Source organism: Bombina bombina, chromosome 6 (genome assembly GCF_027579735.1).
Source record: "Bombina bombina isolate aBomBom1 chromosome 6, aBomBom1.pri, whole genome shotgun sequence".
In the NCBI taxonomy this organism is placed as follows: Eukaryota; Metazoa; Chordata; class Amphibia; order Anura; family Bombinatoridae; genus Bombina; species Bombina bombina.
The window spans coordinates 218812944-218828316 of NC_069504.1; the positions used below are offsets into that span (position 1 = coordinate 218812944).

General features: G+C 38.0%; 1 protein-coding gene across 1 annotated transcript in view; it reads left to right on the forward strand.

Moving 5' to 3' along the window:
• The first annotated feature begins 10790 nt into the window (after positions 1-10790).
• The window catches only part of ARID2 (AT-rich interaction domain 2), a 574897-nt gene continuing 570314 nt past the window's right edge, over positions 10791-15373 (forward strand). The window contains exons 1-2 of the mRNA XM_053716737.1: positions 10791-11631; positions 13427-13520. Coding sequence (XP_053572712.1) covers positions 11540-11631; positions 13427-13520 — 186 coding nt within the window. The 5' untranslated portion in view covers positions 10791-11539. The remainder of the gene's footprint in view (positions 11632-13426; positions 13521-15373) is intronic.

Here is a 15373-nt window from a genome sequence, read left to right on the forward strand (position 1 = left end):
AAGCCATTCCCCTCTTAGTTGTGCATTTAAGATATATTTTGTGTTTCTAAGGGGATAAAGCAATTGTATTTGCAGATGCTGTGGTAGGCTAAGAAGGTAGCATTCCCATTTGCGTGTGAAAGCAGTAGTCCTAAACTTCATATCGCTCATATTGTCATGTAGTTCAATGGTTAACTGGTGTAGAAGACAGTTTTTTAATTGAGTCAGAGTTGGCATAGTTCTGCTATTCCATGCTTCAAAAACTATTTTTTTTGGAGGTAAAATAACAGTACCTAGGAATCTATCTCGTTTTCCAAGTCCTTTCGGTAAACTTAGTAGAATTATTGTCTCATGATTAAGTGCTAATTCTATACCATGTCTGGTTTTGAACCAATAAAAAAGTGACTTCCAATATTTAACCAAACAGGGGCTTTGCCAAATTAAGTGCACTAAGTCCGGATTGTCTTTTTGGAAATTCATTGGCTAACTGAAGAGCCCATTTTTAAAATATCTTTGGTGTTATGTAGGCTTGGTGAAAAAGTCTTATTTGAGATTCCCTCAAATCTTGTGACGTTACTTTTCGTGAGGTGGATAAACAAGTCTGTATTTGAAGCAGGGGCGGAACTACCATTGGTGCAGCAGGTGGTCTATACATAGATATGTGCAGAATGTGTACAATCCTAATGCAGGTGAGCCTTTTATTAGTGCACATTCCAGGTCCATGAATCTATTTATCCATCCTCAAAATTATTATACAGGGCAGCATGCATATTAATACTACTGTTTACTACTGAGTTTTCTTTTAGGGGCCCAATTAAATTTTGCACCAGGGCCCTCTGTTTAGTAGATCCGCTACTGATTTGAAGTGTCTCAATTAGTTCACCTATAGAGTTGGACCAGACCTCAGCTATCTTGGAAATAGTAGAGGAATTTTTGGGATCGAGAAGGGTTTTGTATATTGGAGAAATGGTATATATTTTATGGATAAAGAGTGAGACTAGTCTAGAAGTAGGTTGCGAGCTTTCCATGAAGTTACCAGTTCCCTGCAAAGCAGATACATAGTGACGTGCTTGGAGGTATGCAAGTGCTGTAACTGTCTTATGGAACGCTATACCTGTCAGACCCACCTACCATTTTCAAAGAGTTATATCTTTCTTTGAAACTCCCCTATTTAAAAAGCCATGCACTGCTTAAATTTGTAACCCACATACAGTATTATTGTTGCAGAAAATACTGTAACCTAGCACATTACAAATAAAGTATATATATATATATATATATATATAGATATATATATATATATATATATATATATATATATATAGAGAGAGAGAGAGAGAGAGAGAGAGAGAGAGAGAGAGAGAGAGAGAGAGAGAATATAAAAAGTCTACACACCCCTGTTAAAATGTCAGGTTTCTGTGATGTAAATAAATGAGACAAAGATAAATCATTTCAGAACCTTTTAATGTGACCTATAAACTGTACAACTCAATTAAAAAAACAAACTAAAATATTTTGATAGGAGGTAAGTAAACAAAAAAACTAAAATAATATGGTTGCATAAGTGTGCACATATAATGAAGATGTAGCTGTGTTCAGAATTAAGCAATCACATTCAAAATCATGTTAAATAGGAGTCAGTACACACCTGCCATCATTTAAAGTGCCTCTGATTAACCCCAAATAAATTTCAGCTGTTCTAGTAGGTCTTTTCTTAGTTGAATCCTACAGCAAAAGCCATGGTCTGCAGAGATCTCTCAAAGCATAAGAGGGATCTCATTGTTAAAAGGTATCAGTCAGGAGAAGGGTACAAAAGAATTTCCAAGGCATTAGATATACCATGGAACACAGTGAGGCAGTCATCAAGTAGAGAAAATATGGCGCAACAGTGACATTACCAAGAACTGGACATCCCTCCAAAATTGATGAAAAGAAAACTGGTCTGGGAGGCTGCCAAGGGGTCTACAGCAATATTAAAGGAGCTGCAGGAATATCTGGCAAGTACTGGCTGTGTGGTACATGTGACAACAATCTCCCGTATTCTTCATATGTCTGGCTACGGGGTAGAGTGGCAAGACGGAAGCCTTTTCTTTCAAATAAAAGCATCCAAGCCTGGCTAAATTTTGCAAAAACACATCTGAAGTCTCTCAAAAGCATGTGGGAAATGGTGCTATGATCTGATGAAACCAAGGTTGAACTTTTTAGCCATATTTCCAAAAGATATGTTTGGCACAAAAACAACACTGCACATCACCAAAAGAACACCATACCCACAGTGAAGCATGGTGGTGGCAGCATCATGCTTTGGGGCTTTTTTTCTTCAGCTGGAACTGGGGCCTTAGTCAAGGTAGAGGGAATAATGAACATGTTCCAAATACCAGTCAATATTGGCACAAAACCTTAAGGCTTCTGCTAGAAAGCTGAACATGAAGAGGAACTTCATCTTTCATTATGACAATGACCCAAAGCATACATCCAAATCAACAAAGGAATGGCTTCACCTGAAGAAGATTACAGTTTTGGAATGGCCCAGCTAGAGCCCAGACCTGAATCCAATCGAAAATCTGTGGGGTGATCTGAAGTGGACTGTGCACAGGAGATGCCCTCGCAATCTGACAGATTTGGAGTGTTTTTGCAAAGAAGAGTGGGCAAATCTTGTCAAGTCAAGATGTGCCATGCTGAAGACTGAGTGCTGTAAAAAAATTGAAAGATGCTTCAACAAAGTCTTAGTTTACGGATGTGCACACTTATGCAACCATATTATTTTAGTTTTTTATTTTTACTTCCCTCCACCTAAAAGATTTCAGTTTGTTTTTCAATTGAGTTGTACAGTTTATAGGTCACATTAAAGGTGGAAAAAGTTCTGAAATTATTTATTTTTGTCTCATTTTTTTACATCACAGAAACCTGACATTTTAACAGGGGTGTGTAGACTTTTTATATCCACTGTATAAATATATATATATATATATATATATATATATATATATATATATATATATATATATATATATATATATAAGCAAAGGAAGATGGTAGAAGCACTCCTGGTGAAATACAAGGGCCAAAACCGGCCCGTGGTGCCCCGGGTGCGCTCCAAGGTAAATACAAATCAGCAAAGGAAGGGAGTCTTGCATAATAAGCACGCAATGTGAATAAACGTATGCATATAGGCAGTAATAAACTACCTGAAGTGGGGGCTATAAATCGTCAATTCATGCATGTATTCACTAACAAAAGAGGCATATTATCTACAACATACTGCTGAAAATAGAAAATAAAATAAAAACTACAAAATAAAAATACAAAATAAGTAATATATATAGGAAAACGAATATTGAAGTATAACTTTGCTCCCTATTGCACATGCAACTTTGTTCTTAACGTGGTTTTCCTATATATATATATATATATATATTACTTATTTTGTATTTTTATTTTGTAGTTTTTATTTTATTTTCTATTTTCAGCAGTATGTTGTAGATAATATGCCTCTTTTGTTAGTGAATACATGCATGAATTGACGATTTATAGCCCCCACTTCAGGTAGTTTATTACTGCCTATATGCATATGTTTATTCACATTACGTGCTTATTATGCAAGTCTAGGACAGGACTTTTGGATAAGTACATTTAGCCTGGCACTACTGCTTGTAATTGACATGTAACTTGATAATCCAATATTGAAGTATAACATTGCGCCATAGTGCACATGCAACTTTGTACTTAACGTGGTTTTTCACTCAGATATTACTTACTTATTTTGTATTTTTTATTTTGTATGCTTTGTTACTATATCCAGCAGTATGTTGTAGATAATATGCCTTTTTTTGTCAGTGAATATATGTATGGATTGAAGGTTTTGATTTATATATATATATATATATATACACACAATCCAGGTGAAAGGCTTGCACTCTAAATCCCAATAAAGGGAAAGTAAGTACCAGGGTGCTGGATCAGAGAATAAATAGTCCAGTATAATGACAGCACTCACTGGATTTGTAAAAAATAACTTTTATTGAAAAAGTTTAAAAAGTAAGAAAAGTCCCATGACGTTTCGATGCCCAACTGGCACCTTTCTCAAATGGTATCACCCAGCATGAAGGTAGATGTTAAGTCCTGGCATCCTGGAGACAGAATAAAACATGAGAAGTTAACCAGCCTTATATACCCTCTATTGTGCCTTAATTGAAGTGGAAACGCCGTAATTCGGCTCTGGTTGCGCGTGTCCGTGAGGCCACGCCCCTTCCTGTCCACCGTTCATTCCTCAATGGTTTGCGTCACGCTCACACCCATCCTAGGTGTATGCAGCACACGCATGGCTAATTACCATACGGCGGACTGCGCATGTCACTGTGCTCAATTATAGGCAAATCTTCTTGAAATCGGCTTTTCGTGAATGAATCCGTGAGGGTTCTGAGGTTCTTTAACTCTGCGCAGACTTTTGGGCTCCTGCTTACTATACCCTCTAGCCGCTGACACGAGCCCTTCCCTAATGGCATAGTGGTGGTTAGCCATCCTCTCCTTAAAGGTGGTGATAGTTTTGCCTATATAACATAGGGAACATGGACAGACAAGCAAATATACCATGTAGGTACTGTTGCATGACAACCTGTGTCAGATCTTGTATCTCTTGTTGGTATTAGGATGTTGGAACGTGTTCCCCGTAAGCATTCCATTACAGGTAATGCAATCTCCACATTTAAAATATCCCAATCGTATGGGCTTAAGCCATGTATCCTTGTGATAGGAGCCAATGGGGTCTGTTTTGACCAGAATGTCCCGAATATTACTGGCTCTGCGATACACCATCCGTGGTGGTTCTTTCTTCCATTGTGTCAGATTCTTGTCCGTCTGTATAATGTCCCATCTGTCACAAACTGCTTCATGTAGCTGTTTATGGGATGGCGTATATGTTGTTACAAAATTCAGATTGGAAGTATTCTTGGTTTGTTGCATTTTTATTCCTTATTAATAGGCTCATTTGGGTTTCCCCTGATAATTTCACTCTTGCCATATTTATATCTGTGGTCGAGTATCCTCTTGCTTGTAATTTGTCACACATTATATCAAGTTGTTGTTGGAGGATTTCTGGTTCTGAGTTATTGCACACCACCCTGGTGAGCTGTGAGGAGATAATCCCCATTTTCTGGTGATTGGGATGGCAACTAGTAGATAGTAAAAGTGATTTCCTATCTGTGGATTTGGAAAATAGGGAAGTGCCAAAATGGTAACTCCCGTTGTCAGCAATCTTAAAGATGTTCAAATCAAGAAAATGTACATTGTGCGAGTCATGTTCAAGCTTAAATCTAATAGGTGAGTTAGCACTATTTAGATCATATACCCACTATTCAAGTTGTCTTTCTGTGCCAGTCCAGAATAAAAACAAGTCGTCAATATATCTTGTGTATAAAGATACATGTGGATGGGTATGTGGTTTCATAATGTAAAGCTCATATCCCAGCATAAATAAATTAGCATAGGCCGGGGCCATATTAGACCCCATGGCCGTGCGGGATAGTTGCAAAAAAGAAGTCTCTCAAATTTAAAATATTTTTTTGTGAGACAATGTTCCATAAGCTCAATAAGAAACTCTAATAGAGGGCCTGTATAGTGAATAGATTCCTTCACTATGGATCTGACAGTCTCCAACCCCTCGATGTGGGGGGATCACCGTGTAGAGACTGTCAACATCCATAGTGACCAATATGTCATTTGCCTGTAAAGTGGTGTGGTAATTTATGTAGCATATATGAAGAATCCTGTAAATATGAAAACTAATTACATACCACTGGCTGAAGATGGTAGTCAATATATTCAGCGATACCTGAAAAAATAGATCCCCTAGCAGATACAATGGGCCGTCCCGGAGGATTAACCAGGCCTTTGTGTATCTTGGGGAGTAAATACAGAATAGGCGTAATGGGATGTTCCACACACATGTAGTCAAATTCAGATTGTGTAATGATGTTTGATTGTAATGCAAACGTCAGGTTTTGGTCAATTGACCTCTTAAAAGCCTTTGTCGGATTGGAAGGTAATTTTCTGTAAGTTTTAAGGTCAGATAACGGTCTCATGGCTTCCAATCTATAGTCATTATAGTCTTGTACAACTATAGCACCACCTTTCTGAAACCCCTCAGTATCTATTTGTTTTTGTGGTAGCATGATAAATATACAGCATGTAAATTAAAATCTACCTTACGTTTTCTTAGGTTCAGTAGCCTGTGGTAAATGTCAATTGGTATATCTCCCCTCAGCTCACGAAGGTCAGTGGGGGTGTGGATTCTCTCAGCGTCTTCATCCGTAAATACAAATGTATCGGTGTTAACATAATCCTCATTACAAATGAGTGCCTCAATTATCGGTGAATACTTGATACAGATTAATGGCTGCCTCTGGTTTGTTGATTAAGCTCTCCTAACGATGATGATAATATATCATTGGGTTTCCCACTACCTGGTAGTAATACCGCACAGTCACCTATATAAGATGGTATTTTTGTGGTTTCTAGGCTCCCTCTTACCGTGTACAATGTCTTTGTATCTGTTTAATCATATAAGCATTTGCATGTTTTTAACCCACAGCAGCGCTTAAAAACATGATGAAGGTGGTGCAAAACCACTGAAACAAGCTGGAAAGAGCAGTTGTGTTTTTATTTGTAAAATTGTGGAGCGGTTTGGCTCAAAATAACCCCTATTTTAAATAAAATCTAGAAAAGCTTTTATTACGAATATACATGGTGATTTTCTTTCTATTATAACAAGAAAATCTTTGAGGACATCCCAAAGGAAAGGGTAATATGTAAAATGAATGCAATAATAGATGGAGATTTGAGAGTGCAGATATTGTTGAGTACTTTTCCTTCCTTTCAGGGATTGTGTTACCTCCTTAATAAATTGTATTCCATTATGCTTAGGTAGAGTGGCCTTTAGCATAAACGAACATAAAAGGTGTTTTAAAATGAACATTTTGGTATTTGAAATAGTGACGTCCATTTTAATGAGAGCAGCACACCAAGTTTAAACATTTTAAAGGGCCATAATAGTTGAAAACGTACATGGCAATAAGTTATAGCATGTAAATTTAAAGGGCTAGTAAACCCAAAAAAAAATTATTTCATTTTTCAGATAGAGCATGCTGTTTTAAGCAACTTTATAATGTACTCCTATTATCATTTTTTCTTCGTTCTCTTGCCATCTTTAATTTGAAAAAGCAGGAATCTAAGCTAAGGAGCAGGCCCATTTTTGGATCAGCACCTGGGTTGCTCTTGCTGATTGGTGGCTAAATGTACCCACTAATCAGCAAGTGCTAACCAGCATGCTGAACCAAAAATGGACCAGCTCCTTAGCTTAGATTCCTGCTTTTTCAAATTAAAGATAGCAAAAGAACAAAGAAAATTTGATAATAGGAGTAAATTAGAAAAATTACTGGCTCTATTTCCTAGTTTCTCATTCTGTGATACGTGTACCCCTGGGGGTACTTGGCATCCAGAGAAAATACACAAAGACAAACATACACACACCCTCACAGAGACACCCATAGAAAAAGTTCAAAAGACATATGCACACACCCTCACAGACATCCACAGAAAATGCACAAAGACATACACACCCACCCTCACAGAGAGACCCACAGGAAAAAAAAATACATACACACTCATAGGGACACAAACCAAAGCACAAAGACAAACACAGACACCCACAGAAACACTCACAGGAGGAAGCATTTATGAACCTTGCATCCCCAAAATCAACAGTGTGTGACATGCATGATAAACAAATTGCAGAAATTCAGAGATCACTTTTTAAAGAATATTATTTTTAAATGTGCAAACAAAAATAATTCTGTGAATTCAAAATTGTACATTAATGATCTGGTTAGATGGCTAGATGAAGAAAAGTACTTTTAAAAGGTTGACATATGTTTGTTTTTTCCCCAACCAAGAACACCACTTCAAATATAGTGTACAAATATTCCCATCTGTCAGCTGTACTTATGGATTTTGAAAATACTGTACTCTATATGGTCTTGTTGGAAACATAAGCTGTGATACTCATACCATTAGATCTGGTTAAATGCAGGATTTAGGCTTGTTGGTATGTATTTCAGAATTAAAGGGACATTAAACACTAAATACATCCTAGATAGAATGATGCATTCAAAGAAAAGATTAGTCCATGACTAACATGTAGATGTATTTTTTAAAGTTTCATTAGTTGTTTAACAAGTGATAAAATAAGTGTAAAGTTTTAGTGTCTATAAAATACTGGGAGCTGCCATGTTGTAACTTGTGTTACCTTCTCTGCTGTGGCCAATTAGGGACTGTTATAAATAGGTCACTAGAGTGTGCAGCCAATGGTTGTGCTGGATTTAACAGTGTTCTGCACTTCCATTTCTAACAGGAACTGAAAAGCTCACAATTTCAGAATGGAATTACAGGCAAAGAGGACCAAATAAATTATTAAAGTATATTGCAGAGTTGTTTTATATATACAATTTATCATTTTATATTACCATCTCAAAGTGTTTAATGTCCCTTTAAGTCAGCTGTAGTGTAAACTGAACAGTTTTAAGTTAACCCGTCTCATTTCAAACACTGAGCAATCTTAGTATGAGAGTATAACATTTTATGCAGATGTAAAAATCTTAGATAAAATGCCTCCTTGCATCATGAAAGTCCTTGCATAAAGGGACAGTTAACTGGAAAGTTTATATATATATATATATATATATATATATATATATATACACACACACATATCTGCCAAAAGGGCACCTGCCATTTGTGTATTGAGGAGGAAACATTTCTGCATGGTTTTAAATATAGAATTTCTACAGCATTGTCAAATAATCATAAATACACTGCTGCTAAAAATAATGTGTTTTTATGGACCCCTGGCCCCACCATACAATCGGATTGTAACTGAAGTTACAATCCGAAATTGCACAAAGAAATAAAAAGCATTTGCGAAGTCCTTCCTCCTCTGCAAATTAAAGTGATCTGCCGTCTGACTCAGGCACACACTGTACAAAGTGCCAAGTCTATCACACTGTGCATAGTGGTTTAGTGCACACTCAGAAATCATCTCAAATGCTAATACTTTACTCTTTGTAATAATATTTCCCATGCTCAATTAGCACTCTGCTGTAGTACCCATTGGTGGTTGCCCAAATTTTTTTTTTTTTAGTTCTTGCCTCATGGGGCCCCCTGACAGGAGTCACCACTGTCACCCCCTGATGGCGGCCCTGATTATGGCCCTTTAAAGGGACATAAACATGTCTTCACAAAATGTTCGCATTTGCAAAAATGCTTCCTAGAGAAATGATCATCACTGGGGCTTGTATCATGTCAGAAATTAACAAATTGAGTCATTAACAGATGGTACAAGCAACTTAGGCTCTCTGAGCAAGTGTTCTGTTTAAAATGCTGGTGCACGGTGCATACTTAAATACACTTTTGAAACAGCTATAGCTTTTATTAGAAGCATTTTTGCTAATGCATGTATATTACAAAATTGCTTCTGTTCAATACCAAAATGCACCCATGTGGTTTCCAATTTTGGCTGGAATATCCCTTTAAGCAGAGCATGCAGCAGGGTCACATTGACCCAGGGTTTGGGTCCCTACTACTCAAATGAGTGCTGCAGAATTTGCAATGGGAGTGCACAACTGTTATATAAATGAGTTTCCTATACTGTAAAATTACTATAAATATACTGTTAATTACATGAGAGTTACACACGCAGGTGTGCTGTGACACAAATTTGCATTGCTAAGTGTGCCACAGTCTGCAGTTCCTCAGAGTTTATGCACAGTAGAAAGAAAAAAAGTTTGCACTTAGAAGTGCTTGTTATGTTTTTGTTTTTTGACCTAAAGGTCTGGTTGTTGTTTTTAAGTGAAAAAATGATTGTGTAGTCTACATAGAGAATAGCAACGTGTGTATTAAACTTGTCAGCAGTGTATTGTTTAATATCCAGTAGAATATACGAACATGACTAATTCCTTACTTGCTGTTTTCCTTTAAATGCCTGCATAGCTTTCCTCAAACTGAATATTAAAAGATGAGTAGCTATATGCTTGAGTTTTCATAAATATATCTCCTGGTATTCAATAAAATAAATATATATATATATATATATATATATAACACCGAGGAAGATAATTTATTACAGTCGCCTGAACGTATCTCAATAAATTGTCAGTTGCATATTAGTTTTGTGAGCATGTTTTATGCTACATTGTGTTCAGACAGCTCACAAACGTTTTAAAAGTTTGATTTCCTTTTAGGGAGCGTGACCAATAGCTATCCATGTAAATATTATTTTCTACAAGGAATAATAGTGTATATGCATTGGGTTATCTCCATATATGTAAACACGCCTTTATTATAATAAGAAAAACAGTCGAACACTTTGTGATATTTGCATACAAAGGACACCAAACTACAAACTCCCCGATCCATATGACGTCTACATTTAAAATAACTTCTCAGCCAGCACTGGGTCAGTGTGTGCTTTTACCACGAACCCTATGCATGTTCCAACGGTCGTTTAACCCGTGCACGTTTGGCAGAACAAATGTCACTTTGCACACCACCCCTTACGCTTAGTACATGGAGTCTGCTCCTCTTTTTCTATTGTTCCCCGCCGCGCGCCAGTTGCGGACCTTGAGAAGGGCGCGAGCACAAAGCACGCCGCCCTCTAGAATACCTCTCTCGTGCTCCAGCACGACAACCCCCGCACAGCCCTCCCTAAAAGTGTCACGAGCGCGCATGTATCTCGTGCCCGCGCACTAAAACCTGCGATGTGCAGGCCTAGTATGCAATACCCGCGGCAGACGCTAAGGGGTCGCTGTTCTGCGCTTTCTGCCCCTCTCACTACCACCAGCAGCAGGAACAGCAGTGGCCGCCGCGGCCTGAGATCTTTTTGTCTGTAAGGCTGAGAGGGAGAGTGAGGAGCGGTGAATTCCGCGGCCGCTGTGCTCTGCAGCTCCCCGTGCGCAGGTACATGAGCAACAGCACACTGGCGGCGGGGGAGAGCGCAGGAGCCCGCGGATACCACAGCACACTCAACGGCTGCATAAGACAACCACACAAAGGGTGAGAGGGGGAGTCCGCAGCGGCCCGGTACCAACATGGTCCGTGTCAAGAAGGGATCGCACCGCTGTCCGTACTGAAGAAAACCCAGAATATTCGCTTTTCGGCTGTTGGCCTTTTACCGCCATCCTTATCACAGTTGACGTTATTTGTTTGTTTTTATCCCCCCTAGTTCTCCTCAACCGCGGCCTTTCCTGTCTCAACTTTTCCCTCTTATTCCCTCTGCCCCGGGCTCACTGCTTTAAGCCCCCCGCTACTCCTGTGCGGTCCATGAGCGGACCGGCCGCGGGCTCCATGCTCTCCTGAGGGCCCCGGAGTGGGAGGCCGACACCCTCTTACCTTCCTAGCAGCCCTTTACCTTCAATAATAAGTGTGGTTTTTCTATATCTGTGCAACATCCATATTGCTAGTCGGTTATCTGAGGACACCTGCGGCAGATCGCTTACAAAAACACACAAAAATGTCTAACTCGACGGCTAAAGCTGAGCCGGAGCACCGGAGGAAGGGGCTGGCTTTCCTGGACGAGCTGCGACAGTTTCACGAGAGCAGAGGGTGAGCTGAATAGGAAAACCTGGAGATCTGAGTCTTTATCATATAGTAGTGTTTATCAAATGGGGGAGGGGAATCCACCACATAATAACATCCTGGAACTAATACTGTTTATTATATAGAGATGGGGAACCCTACACATGTTAGTTTGTAGTGGGTTACTATCTTGACTGCCGGAGACGAGAACTGATACACAACCGTAACTTATGCCAGTTGTTACTGGAAGGGGAACCCTACACTAGTAAATCACCTGATTGTTAGATGTAATCTACTCAAGAGGCTTTATTGACTTTAGCATTCAACGGGTTAAAACTATAGTAAAAAACAAAACACACTAGTTAAGTGATATATACTTGTGGTTTCTAAATAACAGATTGTGTGGGGATATTCCACATTGATTGTGAGAAATGAAAAGTTTTATAAAGGAAAACTTCAAGACTTGATTATAGTTTTGGGAAAGGAATGAGGAAGAGAGTTGAAAAACCGATACTTTCCAGTTTATTGATGGCTTTAATGTTATTTTTTTTTCATAAGGAAGTGGTACCCAAATAAGTTGTGCACAGTGCTACTTGTAAAAACAAAACATTTACAAAATTGGTTGGTTGATAACTAGACTAGCTTTGCAGCAGGGTCATAAGGACAGCTACAATAACTATCCTGGATATTAATTATACAACTCTATAAAGAATTTAGGGACATCTTTCTGCTTTATATGTGTTGTCAAGAAGTTGCTTTATATGTGTTGTCTAGAAGATCCTAAGTTGCCAGCATAGGTATCATTCACAAATAAACTGGTTGGATATCACTTAGGGATGCTGTTTAGGTTTATTCATCATGTATATTTATGGTGATGAGGTGAGTGGTAATTATGTCACCCTATGATAGAACATCAGTATAGATGTTTTTCAAGATGCTCAAGACCTGTCAGTAAAACATTTGCTTATTTTTTCTCTCTTGATAGCTGTCCTTATGAAAACTTTTTTTTTTGCATTATTCTTAATGTGGTGTATATACCTTGCATTCGGAAACGACTAAATTATTTAGAGACAATACATTTTTGGACACAATGTTGTTTATTTCCTAATTGCCTTGCAATTCTGGTATTCTATTTACTACATGCTACCATTTCGGATTTTGTTGCATTTTATTGTACTCTATCCTGACTTTACATCTCTCAAACTATCTATTTCTTTGGGCCGACTTTTAATCTTTATCCAGATTAATATATACATGTTTAACATAATATGGGTCTATTCAATTTCTTATTTTTTATGTGCTTGCAATACAAACATGTTTTTAACAGCATACTGGCTAAATAGTAACTGATTAGCCAATTTAGTCTTTTTTCCCTTTTTGAATTTAAAAAAAATAATATTTTATGCTTGAGGCATTGGGTAATCTGTTCCTGAAAGTTGGCTTATCTTCAAAACATGGCATTGCTATTATTTATAACTGCATTAACAACAAACGGTACATCTGCATATAAATCTGTCTGAATTGTTTTATAAAAAGTGAATTCCTTGGTAATTGAGGTCTTTAATGAGATGACAAGCGATATACAATAGATAATTCATGTTATTTGCAAACAAACTTTTACATAACCAATAACTGGAAATTAGTGGTCACTGGTCACACTCATTTTTATTTAGCATATATTTCATGTTTTGAAACTGGTGCTTAAAACAATTGGCATTATTGTTATGCAGATTGAATATATCACCAATATTACTGGTATGGGTGGGTTTATTGGAGATCCCAGCTGGCCTTGACCCCTTGCCTTTATTGGGTTTCTCAACAGGTCTCGCTTCAGGAAGATACCTGCCGTTGGGGGAAGAGAGCTGGATTTGCATGCCCTGTACACCAGGGTAATCACTTTGGGAGGATTTGCTAAGGTGAGGAAGTAATTTTCTTTTCTGTTTTGTGCATGTGTGTAGTGGGTAAAATGTCTGATATTGCAGTATGGTGGTAGGTAATCCTCATTGGTGACACTTTTGCTGTGAGTAGAACTGTCCTATGATAGCCAATGTTAAATTAAACTTGATATTCATGTATTGGCTTCTGTAACCCATGTGTTCACAGACAGTGAGGTTTTGATGTGGTAAACAATATATTATATGACTAAACAGATTTATATATGCTAGTAAATATCCCCTTCTTTGCTATCATTTTGGGTAAAAAAGAAAGAAAGAAATAACCATTAAACGAATAGCCTGGACATTGCATTGATATAGTGTTCTCAATGAGTTTAAAGGGACACTGAACCCAAATTTTTTATTTTGTGATTCAGATAGATCATGCAATTTTAAGCAAATTTCTAATTTACTCCTATTATCTATTTTTCTTCGTTCTCTTGATATCTTTATTTGAAAAAGAAAGTTCAGAACCTTTGACAGCACTTGTTTATTTGTGGATGAATTTATCCACCAATCAACAAGAACAACCCAGGTTGCTCACCAAAATAGTCCGGCATCTAAACTTACATTCTTGCTTTTAAAATAGATACCAAAAGAATGAAGAACATTTGATAATTGGAGTAAATTAGAAAGTTGCTTAAAATTGCATGCTCAATCTGAATCACAAAAGAAAACATTTGGGTTCAGTGTCCCTTTAAGTATGCTGCTAGCCGTTGACTGTGTATACGTTGCAATCTGTGAGGATTCCTCAAGTGCATAAACACCTTGGCGTATTATTTTAGTCTTTGTGTAATAAATATATTTTTTTTTGGGGGGGGGGCAATTTCAGTGCAGCTTAGTGTTAGAAGGCTTAGGTTTTATTGGACTTAGGAAGAATGGGTCTTTGCGGCCTGGCTTCACCTTTCCAGTCCACAGGAGGAAATAGCAAAAGAGCATGGCTTCTGCAGAGCCACATTGATATACTATGTTGTATTCTTTTACATCCATAATTATAAACATTAAAGCTTAAAAGGATACTAAACCCAATAAATGCAGCTTCCTAATTTGTTACGGAACATTGTGCACATATCCACCAATTAACTCCTTAAGGACCAAGGACGTACAGGTACACCCTTCAAAAACTGTCACTTAATGACCAAGGACATACCCTGTACGTCCTCAGGGTTTTCAAGTGCTGGAAGCGATCATGATCGCTTTCAGCCGCTTTCATGTTATTGCAGTGATACCTCAATATTGAGGTATCCTGCCATAACAACATATTTTTTTTTTAGGCATTAGATGCAGAGAGAGACACTCTGTGGCCCTCTTTGCATCGGCCAGCGACGGTGCTTATCTGTTGGTGGGCGGCCCATCGTTGGTAGATATCTGGATCCTGTCCCCTCTGATTCCTGGAGCGCGCAAGTGCTACATTCAGTTAAAACATAACATGAGTCAAAGAAGGGAGAGGGATAACAAATGTTGGGGGAGGGTGGGTAGCTACTCTACAGAAATTGTTTTTTTTTTTCTATTTATTTTTAAACAAAAAGGAAAAATTGTGTTTTAATGGGTACTGGCAGACAGTTGCCAGTACCTAAGATGGCGGCCAATAGGTTGAGGGGGGGAGGCTTAGAGAGCTGGTGGTGGTGGGGGGTAATGGGGGATCCTACACTAAAGATAAAATATAAAAAGAAAATCTTTAATAAAAAAAAAAAAACACCTTTATTTCTATACTGGCAGACTTTCTGCCAGTGCTTAAGATGGCGGTGACAATTGTGAGGGGGGTCAGGTGGGAGGCTGATCTCTACACTAAAGCTAAAATGAACCCTACAAGCTACCTAATTAACCCCTTAACT